This window comes from Hippocampus bargibanti, linkage group LG16 (genome assembly GCF_051943395.1).
Source record: "Hippocampus bargibanti isolate YZ-2025 linkage group LG16, ASM5194339v1, whole genome shotgun sequence".
In the NCBI taxonomy this organism is placed as follows: domain Eukaryota; kingdom Metazoa; phylum Chordata; class Actinopteri; order Syngnathiformes; family Syngnathidae; genus Hippocampus; species Hippocampus bargibanti.
The window spans coordinates 14,134,649-14,149,787 of record NC_142749.1 but is presented as its reverse complement, the minus strand read 5'-3'; the positions used below and the strand labels follow the sequence as shown (position 1 = coordinate 14,149,787).

At 42.1% G+C, this 15,139-nt stretch overlaps 2 protein-coding genes across 3 annotated transcripts; one reads left to right on the top strand and one right to left on the bottom strand.

Moving 5' to 3' along the window:
• Positions 1–922: 922 nt before the first annotated feature.
• LOC148886588 (uncharacterized) lies at positions 923–5,204 on the bottom strand. Of its 2 annotated transcripts, XM_089017724.1 has the most exons (3): positions 4,733–4,861; positions 4,219–4,668; positions 923–3,348 (listed from the first exon to the last, which is right to left on the bottom strand). In XM_089017724.1, exons 2-3 carry the CDS (start codon positions 4,577–4,579, stop codon positions 2,450–2,452), a joined length of 1,260 nt encoding a protein of 419 aa, XP_088873850.1. In that variant the 5' UTR covers positions 4,580–4,668; positions 4,733–4,861; the 3' UTR covers positions 923–2,449. The 2 variants fall into 2 exon arrangements, with proteins under 2 accessions (XP_088873850.1, XP_088873849.1); XM_089017723.1 differs by having other exon boundaries at positions 4,219–5,204.
• A 2,322-nt stretch (positions 5,205–7,526) lies between these two features.
• Positions 7,527–13,671, top strand: LOC148886587 (uncharacterized). The gene is given in 3 exon segments (XM_089016576.1): positions 7,527–8,328; positions 10,015–10,324; positions 10,326–13,671. Coding segments are annotated over 2 exon segments (636 nt in total). The 5' UTR covers positions 7,527–8,328; positions 10,015–10,022; the 3' UTR covers positions 10,660–13,671.
• Positions 13,672–15,139: the final 1,468 nt, after the last annotated feature.

Here is a 15,139-nt window from a genome sequence, read left to right as displayed (position 1 = left end):
TATTTCGCAATTAATGTAAATAGGACAGTACATAAACCCAACCACCAGAGGGCAGTGTGAGCTCATCTCATCTAAAGTTAAGCATTAAAAAAACTGAAAAGCTATCAGGTGAAATTCCTGACACGTTTCCACTGTAAAATGAGCATATGTAAATAAACAAACAAATAAATAAATGTATCTTTTTTAAAACAATCTGCTTTTTGTGTATCTCTCAGAAGAAACGGGTTTAAACGCGAAGCTGGTTCATGGGTCACATCTGATTTCACAATTAACGTAAATACGACAGTACAACACGCCAACCACCAGAGGGCAGTGTGAGCTTGATACATCTAAAGTTACGCATGTTATTAAAAAACGAGCATGTATAAATAAATAGAGGTATCTAATTGTTTTCAAATAATATATAAATGTATCTAATTGGTTTTTAAACAACCTGCTTTGTGTGTGTGTGTACCCCTCAGGCTTCAATTTGCTTCCGATGCTGAAATTAAAGACATTTACTCACCACCTATGAATAAGACGCAACCACACAAAAAGGCTATTTCCACGTGTTTAGCCCAATAAAAGTCAAAATATAAACCAGGCCCTTGAGTGCAGTGACATTTATAGTGTGAGTTACATGACAGTTGGAATATACAGAAGCATAGAAAAAGTCTTTTCCTGTTTTTATCTTCAGGTTACATGCAAAGGCGTCCATTATTTTGACGTTCGAGAAGAAAAGAAAAATCTACAGTATTATTGAGGCAACGCTACCATGGCACATGCGTACGTATATAATGACAAACATTTCACATTTAAGGTGTCTTTTATGAAGATAATACCGTGTTTTGTTTCGAGAGTGGGCGCAAGATGACATGGAAATGTATGATAATTTTGGGACTGTTTTTTCAAGACTGAAGAGATTACATGGGTGGAATATTCGTTTTGAGTATTAACAAAACAAAAAAAATGCTTTGCTGCCCACCAACAAGGACCAGTCGATACAACAGATACATTTACATCCATATTTACAAAAAAAAGTGCATCAGAAAGGTTGACCAATGCGTTTCTCTTTTCTATAATTTTGCCTCTTTCATATTTGCTCACAGCTAATCATTGTTTAGCTGAAGGCATTTTATGTGCCTAATATTGTGGATGGATCGGCAATGATGATAAATATTGTCTCAAGTACCCTGTCAGCTTTACAGTCACAACATGTTTTCATATAACTTCATATTTTTGACTGGAAATGTTAAAGCCACTGGAATATTAGAATTTTTTTTAAAGATGGCTGCCAGTCAAATCACATTTCTGAATTTCATAAATTGGTGCAGCTCAAGAGCAAATTCACGCCACGTAAGAATGACATTCAGAAGCAGACCCAAACGATCAGTTTTAAATCCGGAAAGGTATTTTCTATTTTTTTGTCAATACCCGCTTCCAGGATGAACTGGAAGGATTTTTATTTTTGACTATACAGTGATAACTTGGCTTATGAACTTAATTGGTTGCCAGACAGGGTGTGTAAGGTGAAAAGTGTGTATCCCAAAAATTAATTTCCCATAGGAAACCATTAAAATGAGAATAATCCGTTCCCAGGTGCCCATAAAACATAATTTTCTACTTTCTAAGCTTTAAAACTACACAAAACATACGTTATTTTATGTATAATAAATGTGCTATGGTATTAGAATTAAAGAAATAAACTACTGTATAATAAAGTCGTTTATTTACCTTTGTGATGGTCGCTGATAGCTTGATGGAAAGGAGTGGCCGGTTTCCTCAGCATTAAACACTTGATGAGGAACGCAACCCTTTTTAACCATCTTGAGGAATGATCCCTTGTAGGTGCTTTCTCTGCGATAATTTTATCTAGTTCCTCATCAATTGTGTTCTGTTGAGCTGCGTTGATAGCTTTTTGCATTAAGTGTACAGATGGCTTGTGCAGGTTGTTTGTGGAGCCTGATTGATGGGATATTTTAACCTTGCAGTCTACACTCTGCCTTTGAACGTTCAAAGTTGAAACTTTCTCACTGTCGTCTGCCTGTCTCTTTAGTGTTTAAATCACCTCCCCTCACTGCTGCGTCCTTGACCAATCACGTGGCTTTAACCAAAGACTGGGGGCAAGGAATCGAGGACAAAAACAGTCGGCTGCCATTTTGTTGTTAGAAGAACGGGCTCGTTCGCGAACGACACATCATTGAGGCAGCTCCGTGTATGAAAAAAGTTCGTATGCCAAGGTAAATTTTTCATAAATTTAACATTCGTAAAGACAAGGGGTTCGTAAACCGAGGTATCACTGTAGCTCCAAAAATCCTCACTTGACAATTTTTCAAAATAAAATACGAAACATCAAGAGTTAAAATTGATATGGACTAAGATCTTGTTGTCTTTCCAAACACCCCTGTTGCCAAACGGAATCTTCTTTGTTCAATTTAAGCCCCACATTTTTGGACAGGCAATTGTATCTCTAGACGCAATCGACAGCGGCGTTCTCTTCCTCTTCACCCCCCCACTCCTCAAACCTCATCTGTGGGGACGCCGCCGCCGCCGCCGATTGAAGGTTATTCATGTCACCGATGGCCTCGCCGCCCTCCTCGCGGTGCGTCCGGATGTGCTTGCGCAACGCGGCGGCCTCCTTGAAGCTGCGGTTGCAAAACGGGCAGCAGCACGGCCGCTCCCCCGTGTGGATGAGCTGATGATGCTTGAGGTGCTGCAGGCGACTCAGGCGCTTGCCGCAGATGCCGCACACGTACGGCTTCTCACCGGTGTGCGTGCGCCGGTGTTTGCGCAGGCCGTCCAAGTGCCGGAAACAGTTGCCGCACTCGGAGCAGGAGTACGGTTTCTCCCCCGTGTGGATTCGCAGGTGAGTTTTGAGGGCGCCCGACTCGCGGAAGCAGCGTCCGCAGACGCTGCAGGGGTACGGTTTCTCTCCCGTGTGGATGCGGATGTGCTTCTTCAGGCTGGAAATCAGACGGAATGTCTTTCCGCATTCCAAGCAGTGGTGAGGGCGATCCCCGGAAGGCTCGCCTGATGGTCCCGCTGACTCGGGCGCTGTACCCTGTGAAACGCCGTGACCTCGTTCGGGCTCCGAAGTCCTCGCCGGTGGCTTTTGCCCGCCCGTAATTCGCTGCTGGGAGGCGCTGCTGCATTCTCGAATGGGCCGTTGATGCTGTAGAGGTTGGGTGAAGGTACGCTGGGAATCTCCCCTATCCCCAACTTGAACATAACCCACGACGGTGTGCGAAGACTGCTCTCCAACACCAGCTACGTCCTTCCTGTTGCTTTGAATGGAGCTTGGAGCTTGTCCGTCCTCCACTTTGATCTCAAAGCTGCCCACTTCGCCCGGCTCCTGAGATGGCATCGCCTCTAAAACACAAAAAGCGCATACAGTGATACCTTGGCTTACCAACTTAATTGGTTCCCAGACAAAGTATATAAGGCGAAAAGTGTGTATCCCAAAAATTAATTTCCCATAGGAAACCATTAAAATGAGAATAATCCGTTCCCAGGTCCCCATAAAACATAATTTTCTACTTTCAAATTTTCTAAACCTTAAAACACAAAATATACCTTATTTTATGTATAATAAATGTGCTATGGTATTATAATTAAAGACATAAACTGTACATTAAAATAAAGTCATTTTATTTACCTTTGTGATGGTCGTTGATGGCTTAATGGAATGTATTATTACTGTATCTACTAGCTAGCTATTTATTTGCTATCTAGCTAGCTATCGTTTAGATATGTAGCTCGCTAGATAGCTGTCTATTAGCGACTGTATCCTGTGACTGTAGTGACCTTGAGTTTTGAAAGGTGCTTATAAATGAAATGTATTATTATTACTGTATCTATTAGCTAGCTAGCAAGGTAGCTATCTATTAGCGACTGTATCCCGTGACTATAAAGTGACCTTGAGTTTTGAAAGCTGTTTAGAAATGAAATGTATTATTTTATTGTTATTACTGTATATATTAGCTAGCTATTTATTAGCTATCTAGCTAGCTATGGTTTAGCTATCTAGCTATCTATTAGCGACTGTATCCTGTGACTGTAAAGTGGCCTTGAGTTTTGAAAGGTGCTTATAAATGAAATGTATTATTACTGTATCTATTAGCTAGCTAGCAAGGTAGCTATCTATTAGCGACTGTATCCTGTGACTGCAAAGTGACCTTGAGTTTTGAAAGCTGCTTAGAAATGAAATGTATTATTACTGTCTGTATATACAATCTGTACCTGGTCTGTTGGCGTCAGCGCACATGTGAGATGTGTCTCCTCCAAAGGAGTCCAGAGCGTGGTTGGTCACAGAACCATCAGCTTGAATCGACAGCTGGCACATCTTATAGTCCTCTCGTGGCTCAAAACCATGAAGCGATTCACCACTCGCACCCAAGCCGATACCTGCTCCACCGTTTCGGGCGTTATGATGTTCCCGATCCACATCTGCCGGCATGGAGGACAAAGATGGAGCGAAAACCGACTGAGCTGTGTTATGAGGGTTACTGTATGAGATCTGAAGCTGGTCGATGAGCTTCTGAGCACTGCACAGGCAATCCTGCATCGTCTTCAACTCTCTTTCGGATACCTCCAGGCGCATTTTGAGCCTCTCGTTTTCTTGTTCCTTGTGTAGCAAATCTTGATGAGTCTCGTTGAGCACAAGCGCCACTTCACCCAGGAGAGTATCAACTGCAGCCGATAGGGCAGATTGAATGGTCGGTGCCAGGCGAGATTTCAGCGATGTTACACTCACGCTGCTGTATACAATCTTGTCCGGTTTGCGATCGTAGCAGGATTCCATGTCAGCAATGTTGTTGATATTCGCTTTGCGGTTGCCACTATTTGACGGAGAATCGTCGCTGCTCGTATAACCTGCCCGTCTGGAAGCCATCGCTTTACTTGAGTTAACGTAACCGAATTCCACAGCTAATGTCGTGTTAATAAGTAAAACAAACTACTAAACTGCTCGAAGGATCGTAAGGGGCAGGTGTCAAGGCTCAGTTGACGTCAATAACCAAAACAAAACAGACGACTCAGAGATGAAACGGGCCCAAATCCGTGTGCTAGCTTTAGCCAGATAGATTTAACTATGGTGTAAATGTGTATTCTCAACAACAAAGACGTTTATATGCAGGAAAAAAAATTCAAATGCGCTATTTACTAAGATATACACATTTCTTCCCATACATCAATTCGTTCCTTCGCAACCTCTAATTACGGACGTGCGTTACGCCGTCGCGATGAGATGACGCCACAACCGAACAAGAACTCTAATTGGACAAAACCACGTCACATGACAAACACTACCGGAAATATTTTATGGATAACTCAACTACCAAAACTACATTACATAAATAGGGGAAAACTACTAAACATTACATAAATAGGGGAAAACTATTTACTAATATACAAACATTTCTCCCCACATTTCAATCCTTTCCTCAACCCTAAATAACGGAAGTGCGGGTAAACCGTCGCAATGATGAAGTCACAACTAGACAAACTATGATTGGACAAAATTGCGTCACATGACAAACGCTGCCGGAAATACTTTATGGCTAACCAAACTACTACAATTACAAAAACAAAATTATAATTACATATATAACCCCCACCGTCACATTCTCTTGTGTATTTTTTTCGTATTTACTTCAATATTTAATAAATACTGCGCCCAAAACGGGCGTTCTTCCTACTTATATCCGCTAGAGGTCGCCGTCGACCGCTCTGGAGTCACAACATATACGGAACGTTCATTCGTTTGCCCAACAATCAAGTAGAATCACATTTCTGTGACATGCACAATTTGAACAGCCATACTGCGCTCAATTATAGAAAATCATATTTCAATTAAATTGTATTGCACATAAAAAGTAACTACAAATTGTGCATTTATGTTTCGAAACAAAAAAATACGAATTCCACTTGATAAACTGTGATTCTGTTTTGGGCCACAGGGGTCGCTGGACCCCACCTTGATCAAGAGTCACACTGGACTATTTGTCGAGTACACATCGACAAACAATCGACAAACAATCATAATTCATAATTCATTCACGTAAGCGTGGTAAGAAGCGTGTAAACAACACAAACAGGCCCAAGACACGATTTTATACTCCTCTTTACCCATTTTTAAATATGAATCGTTATCACTGATGGGCAAATCCCAAGTAAATGTACAGGTTTTTTTCCATAACAGTCGATAAAATACAACAGTTACCACAAGAATCGTTTTCAAGGAAAATCAGGACCATCCTGCCCATCCACAGAGGTTGGGCAAAAACTGACTTGGTTCTTGCACACATTTGGCAGAAAGACTCAACTAACAAGTACCATCTGCTTGATTTTTTGTAACATAAGAAAAATGTAATCACAATTTTTCCGCTCCTTCGATCCATATATACATTGAGTTGATCACTTTTCCAACGATTTCCAACTCCAATGTTCATTTTATTTGAAGGGGAGTGCGGATTAGATCATTGCCAGAACATTTTATGGTATTTGACAGATGTGTTTTATTGTTTCTATGGAGGGGAAAGTGAGGACGATCCAATGAATCATTTTGAGTTTCGATGTTATGTCGATTCGATTCTTGAGTTGTTCTGTTGTATCAATTTGCTTAGAAATACAAAATGTACACTTAAAAGTGAGTGTGCAGCTCACTCGGGCCTGAATCACAAAAGATGAAAATAAATGTGCTTTGCGTCGCTGTGGATCGTCCAAGTCTGATCTGGTTTAAGATCTGATCTGCCCCTTACGATCCTTCGAGCAGTTTAGTAGTTTGTTTTACTTATTAACACGACATTAGCTGTGGAATTCGGTTACGTTAACTCAAGTAAACCAGATCAGCCAAATTCCATGCAAGTTTGGACTTTTGTTTTGGGACCTTCTGTGCAAAGTCATGCATTTTATTTAGGTGAGAAGTCTAACGAGGCGTAAGCGAGCTGCAGTCTGGAGGCACTTAGTAATCATTCCTGGATTAATCATCGCAGGCATTTTTTGTCCTTTCCAGCCTCCCTTTAGAGCGAGCTCATTAACAAGCAAAACATTTTTTTTTGTTTTAATGTGAACAGTGCAAAAGACACAAACAGTACTGAATTGTTTTTGCTGGCCCGAGCAGAAAAGTCTACACACCCCTGTCCAAGTGCAATTTTTTTTTTTTTTTTGGTGGAACAAACAACGAGACCATGAGAAATCATTTCGGAACTCATTCCACAATTAAATTCTCAAGGTTACAGCTCATCACAAGAAGGGAAGTAAAAATCATGTGGTTGCAAAAGTGTGCACACCCTTTCCGAACTAGGGATGTGGTTCATGTTCACATTTCAACTCGCGTTGAATCAGTCAGAACATTGCTGGTGTTAAGGATACTCGCATTACCCCACCCCCACCTTGATTTCAGGTGTTCTCGTAGGCTTTTTCTGTTGCTTTCATTCTCGCAAAAGGTTTTGGGCCAACTTGGACTGCTCTTTCAGACTGTTCTGAAATTCATTTTGGTGAAAACGCGTGTGTGATTGGATTGGATTAGCCTTTATTAGTCTCGCAGTGGAGAAATTTACATTTTACAGCAGAAAAGTGATGAAAAGAGAAAAGGAAGAAGTAGAAAAACAAAATATAGGAGCTGCTGTAAAGGCAGCCACTCTCGCGGCGCCATCTTGAAATCAAAAGGAACAAAATATGACATCACAAAGGCAGTCATTCAATCTGAAGCACTTTCTGCACTTTGTTAAAATGAAGCAGTTCTAGATTAAAGAGAGGATAAAAGCATCCTTTTCACCAATGGATATGGAACGCCAGAGTGAAATGTGCACGTCTGCTATAAGCTAAATATTGAAAGCAAACACGAAGATGGAGCATCCTTTGACGAAAAGAGATTGTCTCACATCTCCTGTCCCACATACAGTAAATCCGCTTCAATTCCAAGCCGCGACCATTCCACATACACATCGACACTCCTTTCTTATCATCGCGGGTTCCTCAAGCATCCATCCAGCCTCAGATTGGCATTTTTTTGGGGGGGGAAATAGGGCCCACTTGTGGTCAGTGGACCATCCGCCATTTTCGATTTCCTTGACAACCACGGTGTGTTGACTTTTCGCATCCACTGCGAGTGAATGTCAACATTTCTCAAAGCATGTGTTGATTCATTTCAAATCTGATACGGGGAGGAGGGAGAGGGAGCTGGTAGACGAAAGGTCCAAAAAGTAGGGGGTGGGGGGTGTGGGAGGTTTCAGTCATTCGGGAAAGCAGCAGGAGAAAATAATACAGAAGGGAGAAGCAGGCAAGTGGAGGACAACAACAACGGCGTTGAGGAGCTTCCTAAAGCGCTTAAACCACCGCAAGCAACAAGTAAGTAAATCACCTCCCATCCCATCCCAAGACTTTATCAATGTTCACTTTTTATAGTAAAGTACACATCCGGCAGATAATTTCAATACATTCCCCGTGCAATCAAACACCAGGTGCTTTAAGAGGTATTTGTTTTGATTCATTGTGAAAAGAACTTTCCTGTTAAGTGGATCCAGCTGACAGGGTTGCACTGTGTCCCGCATGGGCGTGTGCGTGCGGGTGTTTAGGCATTCTCCGAAGCTCTCTTGTGCAACACGGTCTGGAATGTTGAATTAGCGCTACCCGCCTACGACTTGCTAAATATGTGAAGACCAATCCTTGCAGATAGCAAAATACATAATGTTTGCCCCGATACTCAATGGGGTTTGGTTCAGATGCCTTTCTAGATGCCTCTTAGGATTTATCGTCATCCACTAAACTGTCTGGAAGTGTAAACCTAAGTGTCAATTGTTGTCTGTAACTAGCGAACTACAAGTTCAGAGTGTACTCCGCCTAAATACACAATAAGTTTGCCCCGATACTCGATTGGGTTTGGTTCAGCTGCCTTCAAGATGCCTCTTAGGATAAATCATCATCCACTAAACTGCCTGGAAGTGGAAATCTAAGTGTGTGTGTAGCCAGAGCTGGCAAGTGGACTGACAGTCCGTACCCAAGTACAGATAGCCAAAGTGAGGTTATTTAAAAAAAAATATATGGGAGAAGTGCTGATACAAGTACTATACTTTGATAAAAATACCAAAAGTAAAAAATAAAATAGAGTGAGAGAGAAAGAAAAATGATAGATATAGATAGATCTCATTTTGTTTCTCTCTCTCATTTTCTTTCTCTCTCATTTGTTTTCTCTCTCACACATTTTCATCTCACATTTTCACTCTCATTTTAGTTCTCTCTCCCTCTCAAATTTCCTCTCACATTTTCTCTCTCTGTGTCCCTCACTCGATCACATTTTCTCTTTCACACTTTCTCACACACATTTTATTTCTGTCTCTCTCACATTTTCTTTCATATTTTCTCCCTCGCACATTTTCTCTTTCAATTTTCTACCTCTCACATTTTCTCCACCACTCTCATATTTACTCTCTATCTCTCCGTCCCTCACTCTCTCACATTTTCTTTCACTTTCTCCCTCTCACATTTTCTTTCGGTCTCTCTCTCTCTCACATTTTCTTTCATATTTTCGTCCTCTCACATTTTCTTCCTGTCTCTCTCCCTCTCACATTTTTTCTTTCAATTTTCAAATTTCCCTCTCACATTTCTCCCTTTCTCCCCCACTCTCACATTTTCTCTCTCTCTCTGTCCCTCACTCTCTCACATTTTCTCTTTCCCTTTCTCCCTCTAATATTTTAGCCCTCTCACATTTTCTCTTTCAATTTTCTCCCTCTCACACGTTTTCGTTCATTTTCTCCCTCTCTCTCACCCTCATATTTTCTCCCCCCTCTCACATTTCCCTTCCCTCTCTCACATCCCCCCTCCCTCTAGTTGGTGCAAAGAAAATATATGTTCCCTCCTTTTATGAACTTAAAATTCACATAGCAGGGGCGCATCCTATCAAACAAAATGCTGGGAAAAAAATGCATCCCTGATTGACGGCGGCGGGGGGATAATCACAATGCCCCAATCGGGTCCAAGATGTGACTTTTTAAGTACTTATTGATACCGATCGTCTGTTCTTTGTACCGTGTCAAGGGCGTGCGATGGCTGCCAGCGGACATGTTCCCTTGATGGTCATTTCCCTGCTTCTCTTCAGCGATTCGGCATCCCAGCTGACAACAAAACGAGCGCCGGGGGGCAATCGGCCATTAGCCCAGAGATCGTACACTTCTGAGTCTGAGATCATTGCGCTCCCCCCGGATGAGTATTACGACACAGAGGATGAAGTCGCGACCCCTCCGCCAAAGACCGTATCGTCAAACGGAGGAACCATGCAAAGATGCGACTACAACCCCTGCCAAGAGGACCAACCGTCTTGTTTTGAGCTCTCAGTCACCAATAAGTGCTTGGTGCGCCCCTCTCTCCTTCGTGAAAGGCTACAGGGTGACGGTCGGCGGGTCGGAGCGACGAAGGTTCGGGAATGAGAGACGCGGCGGCGGCGTGGGGCCTGTGGAGAACATCTCCGAGGTTTGCGTGATGGCGCTGAATGACGCCGGGGAGAGCGAGGAGTCGTGTATGATGTACCGGCCAAAGGACCGCAGCGTGGCTTTGAAAGCGGGGATCATCGGAGGGGCTTTGGGTCTACTGCTGCTCATTTCGCTGGCTGTCCTGCTCTGGAGGCGTCAGCGGCAGAGGAAGCTGCGGAACGGCGTCCAGGCGAGAGGCGCTGGGGAAACTTAAAATGACAACAAACGACTTTCTTATGAGACATTTTCATCTTTTAGAGGCACGCTCAGGTGACACTTTCTTTTCGGTTTGTTGTGCAGTGAATAAAGTGCAACTTTTTTTTTGCAGGGTTCACATCAGGTGAATCCTGATTGGGTATCAAAAACTATATATGGCCGCTACAAAAAAAGTGCAGAAACTAAACTTTCCTTCAGAAAGGTCATATCTGGTTTCAAGGTCATATCTGAAAAAGAAGTAGGAAAAGGTCAAAGGTAAAAAAGGTCACAGGGAAAAAAAAGGTCTAAATCATATTTCAGGGGGGGGTCGTGCCCCATGCGCCCCCTTTCTAGTGCCGCCATTAACTCAATTACTGCTAGACAATGTGCAAAAATGTGTCCAACTTTTCCCAAATTAGTTCAGGTTTTTTTTTTATTGCTTGCGTGCCGATAAAGCGTTGGCAAGAGCTCTGGCTATGTTTTTCCCCCTTTCACAAGGGGGCAGAATTTCCCTTTTTTCCCCCCATGTTAGCGCTTTGTTACAGCTTCAGCTGTTGTTAAAGCGCTATATAACCCAATACCTATGTATTGCATTGTATTTTGAACAGTCGTCCTCATTTCAAGCTCATATAACTCCAGACCCATATAATTTAGGAATTAACTATTTTATTTTCTGATAAAAGAAGACAGTCTAATGTTTCTAATGCTGAATTGATTGTTTATATAGTCCTAAAACACAATATTCTGTGGCTCCTGCATTTTAAGTGAAAATGACAAAAACCTTGGCACTGGAGTGGTCACATTTTTTTTGCACATGTCCGGCAGTGAATGGGTTAAATATAATGGGTAGATCATTTTGACTTGGTCATTTCAAAAGTAGCTCCCATCCTGAAAAACTGAGCATCCCTTGCGTAGAATAATTGCTATTAGTGCCGTATAGATGAGCTCAAAAATGAGTTGAGATGTGATAAATCCCAATTGAGAACGTTTTGTCTTTCTCTGCATCGTGTCTGGCAGTGAATGAGTTAAACATGATTCCAGTTGGACTTTCTGAATGCTTGTCCAGCGCCATCTGTCATTTTGTCGGATGTTAGGGCTCGGGTCGAGTGTTCAATTTTGTTTTTGCAGCTGGAGTTACCTAAAAAAAGCTTCCGTGAGTTTAGGTTTCATGAATCCTTGTTTCATTAATTCACAGTCTTTGATCACTTAACTGGTATGAAGTCATGATAAGAATGAATGTCCAGCATTTCAAAAGTTTCCACTTCCGTCTTTCATCGCCACAGCTGAATTCCATTTTCGCAAGGTGGCTCATCCAATCGTTTTTTTTTCCGCCCTGGGAGCCGAGATTTTTGTAGTTGACTTCTGTAATTGTCAAATTGAGTTCACTGAAATGACTACTTTTATGCACACCGCGTACATTTCAGTTAGCGCAATCTGATTTGAATGTCAAAAGGACTCACAAGAAAAGTACAGAATGTGTTCACTGTTTAGATTAGATGCAACGTAGCACAGCGCCCCCCCCCCCCCCATCTTGTGAACCGTTTAGTCATTTTCAGCATCATAAAATGGATGACAGTCTGAATCTGACGAGTGTCACCTACTCAACAAAGGAGTCACGTTGAGTCACCCATTCGTCAGAAAAATGAATTAGGGGGGGATGTCTCCTGGTAACCGGTCACAGACAAAATGGTGAAAAAAATCGGCTCACAAAAAGCGACTTGCGTGTATGTGTGACCGAGTTTATGAGCGATTTGGTGACTCATGGTGACGTGGTCGGTTTGTGTTGTATGGACTATAATGCTTTGCAGTTGTTCAGTTTTGATGGTTGCCATCATGGCGCCCTGAACTCAAATGCTCTTTTGAGTGGCTTTGGCGCCCTCTGCTGTTCATATTATGATATATACACCAATTTTTAACTAAAAAATTGCCCAGGGTAATCAATAATTGACGACGCAAGTGCAAAAGGGGTACGGGGAGTCTTCGGAACGTACACATCCAATTCAAATTTCAAACTAAAATGACGAACGACTTGTATTTGGTCATTAAGGATGATGCATAAAAGATGATGAGAGGTCTACTTGATCGTTATGTATTCTATCTGATTCATGTGGTACATCTTGCAAAATGGAGATTTAGAGTGACTTTGGTGTCCTTGTCAGAATCACTTAGTTCAACATGAGAATGGAGTCGAATAACAAAAACTCCTGTGATGTTCACAGAAGCAGACAAACAATTGCATGGATAAATCTACAATGAGATGACTATTAACTCATTCACTGCCATTCGTGAATTTATGCGGAGATTGAAAATATGACATATAGCACCATTCCCAAATTTGTTCGGGTTCTGTTTTTTTTCCCCCTTTCGTAGGTGGCGATATGCTGTCCATGGCCTCTGGCAATATGTTTTCCTTTCCACAAGGGGGCAGCATTTCCCTTTTTTTCCCAGGTTAGCTTCAACTGTTGTTATAGCACTATATAAAACAATAGAATACATTTTATTTAATAGCGCCTCAACAGGATACGTTTTTATGTGGGTGATCAGCGGCAGCCACACGCACCAGCGTTCACTCAACCCGGAAGTAACTCAAAGATAGCTAGCTCACTAGCTAATAGATACAGTCGCTAATAGGTAGCTACCTAGCCAGCTAGATAGCTAACTAGCTAAACAATAGCAAGCCAGCTAATAGATAGCTATTAGATAGCAAATAGATAGCTGGGTAGCTTGCTTGAAAGCTAGCTAGACTGTCATAAGATGAACTAGTTCGGGCTCTCGGGTATGCCATACCTAATACCATTTCAACATTCCTTTCTGACAATAACATGCAGAACAAATATGTATTGCATTGTATTCCGTACAGCTGCCCCCATTTCAAGCTCATATAACTCCAGACCTATATTGTTTAGGAATTAACTTTTTCTGATGAAAGAAGACAGTCTAAGATTTCTCATGCCGTATTGAATGTTTATGTCGTCCGAAAACGCAATATTCTGTGGGTCCTGGAATTTGAGTTAAAATGACAAAAACCCTGGCACTGGAGTGGACACATTTTTGCACATTGTCCGGCAGTGAATGAGTTAACACCGTCGCACAATAAAAGAACCCCCTCTCCAGAAGTCCCTACCGCTATGCCTGCTGACTTGACAATGTCACCGAGGAACTTGAACGTAAACGCAGCGAGTAGAAGACTCGGACAATGCAGGTCACTCGCTGGCTGCGTGAGAGGAGCTACGGCGAGCCCAAAGTGCGTTTCGGATGTCGGGACTCCCACGTCGCTTGTCACTTGGGAAAAGAGGCCATGAAATACAGCAAGAAGGAAAAGTAGCAAGGATGATGAAAAAGGGAATGATGTTTGGGGGGGTGGAGGGTTGTCGTTGATTTCTCTCCCGAGTCTGCATTGTTCATTCCAAGCCAGGCGCCATTATGCAATATTGACACTAGCTTGCGCAAACTTTGGAATTGGGAGATATACCACAGACCGCGACGACGCCGTTCCAAATCAGGCGCTTGAAAATGAACTTTTTTTTTTTCTTTGAAAGTGCCCACACGCTCCCCTCCAAGATTACGACGGCAGGACGGTAAACGCAGATGGCGAAACGGTACGCAATGTTTGTATTTTTTTTATTCTTGCAACCCTCGAGTGTGATGTCACGGGGTCGGCGGTGCGTTGGTGTCGTTCGGGAACGTTACTACCGTGCTCAAATGTTTATTAGTCACTATGGGCACTCTGAAACTAGTAAAGGCTAATCTAATCTAATATTTTACTTTTACGTTTTGATTTACTCCCAAATCGACTTTGTTCAGTGTGAAATCAGAGCCCTGCTTGTTTGTATGCAAAGATGACATGGTTTCAGGAAGACACGAACGGATCCTGACATTTTTCACGGAAGAGTATTAACTCATTCGCTGCCATTCCCGAATTCATTTGGTTGTCGATCAAGCACTGGTCAGACCTCTGGCAATGTTTTTTTCCCTCTCCTACGAGGGGTCAGCGTTTGCCGTTTGTCCATGTTAGCGCTTTGTTCCAGCTTCAGCTGTTGTTAAAGCGCTACATCAAATCAACATTGTATTGTATTTTGTACAGACACCCCCATTTCAAGCTCAGATAACTCCAGATCCATATAATTTAGGAATTAACTTTCTTTTCTGATGAAAGAAGATAATCTAAGGTTTCTTAATAATAATAATAATAATAATAATAATAATAATAATAAATAATAATAATACATTTCATTTAAAAATGCCTTTCAAAACTCTCAAGGTCACTTTACAGTCACAGGATATTTTGTTCTGTGGGTGAGTAGCGGCAGCCACACGCACCAGCGTTCACTCAACCCAGAAGTAACTCAAATAGATAGAAAGCTAGCTAGCGAATAGATGCAGTAATAATAATAATAATAATACATTCATTTATTAGCACCTTTCAAAACTCTCAAGGTCACTTTACAGTCACAGGATAGTCGCTAATAGATTGCTACATAGCTAGATAGCTAAACGAG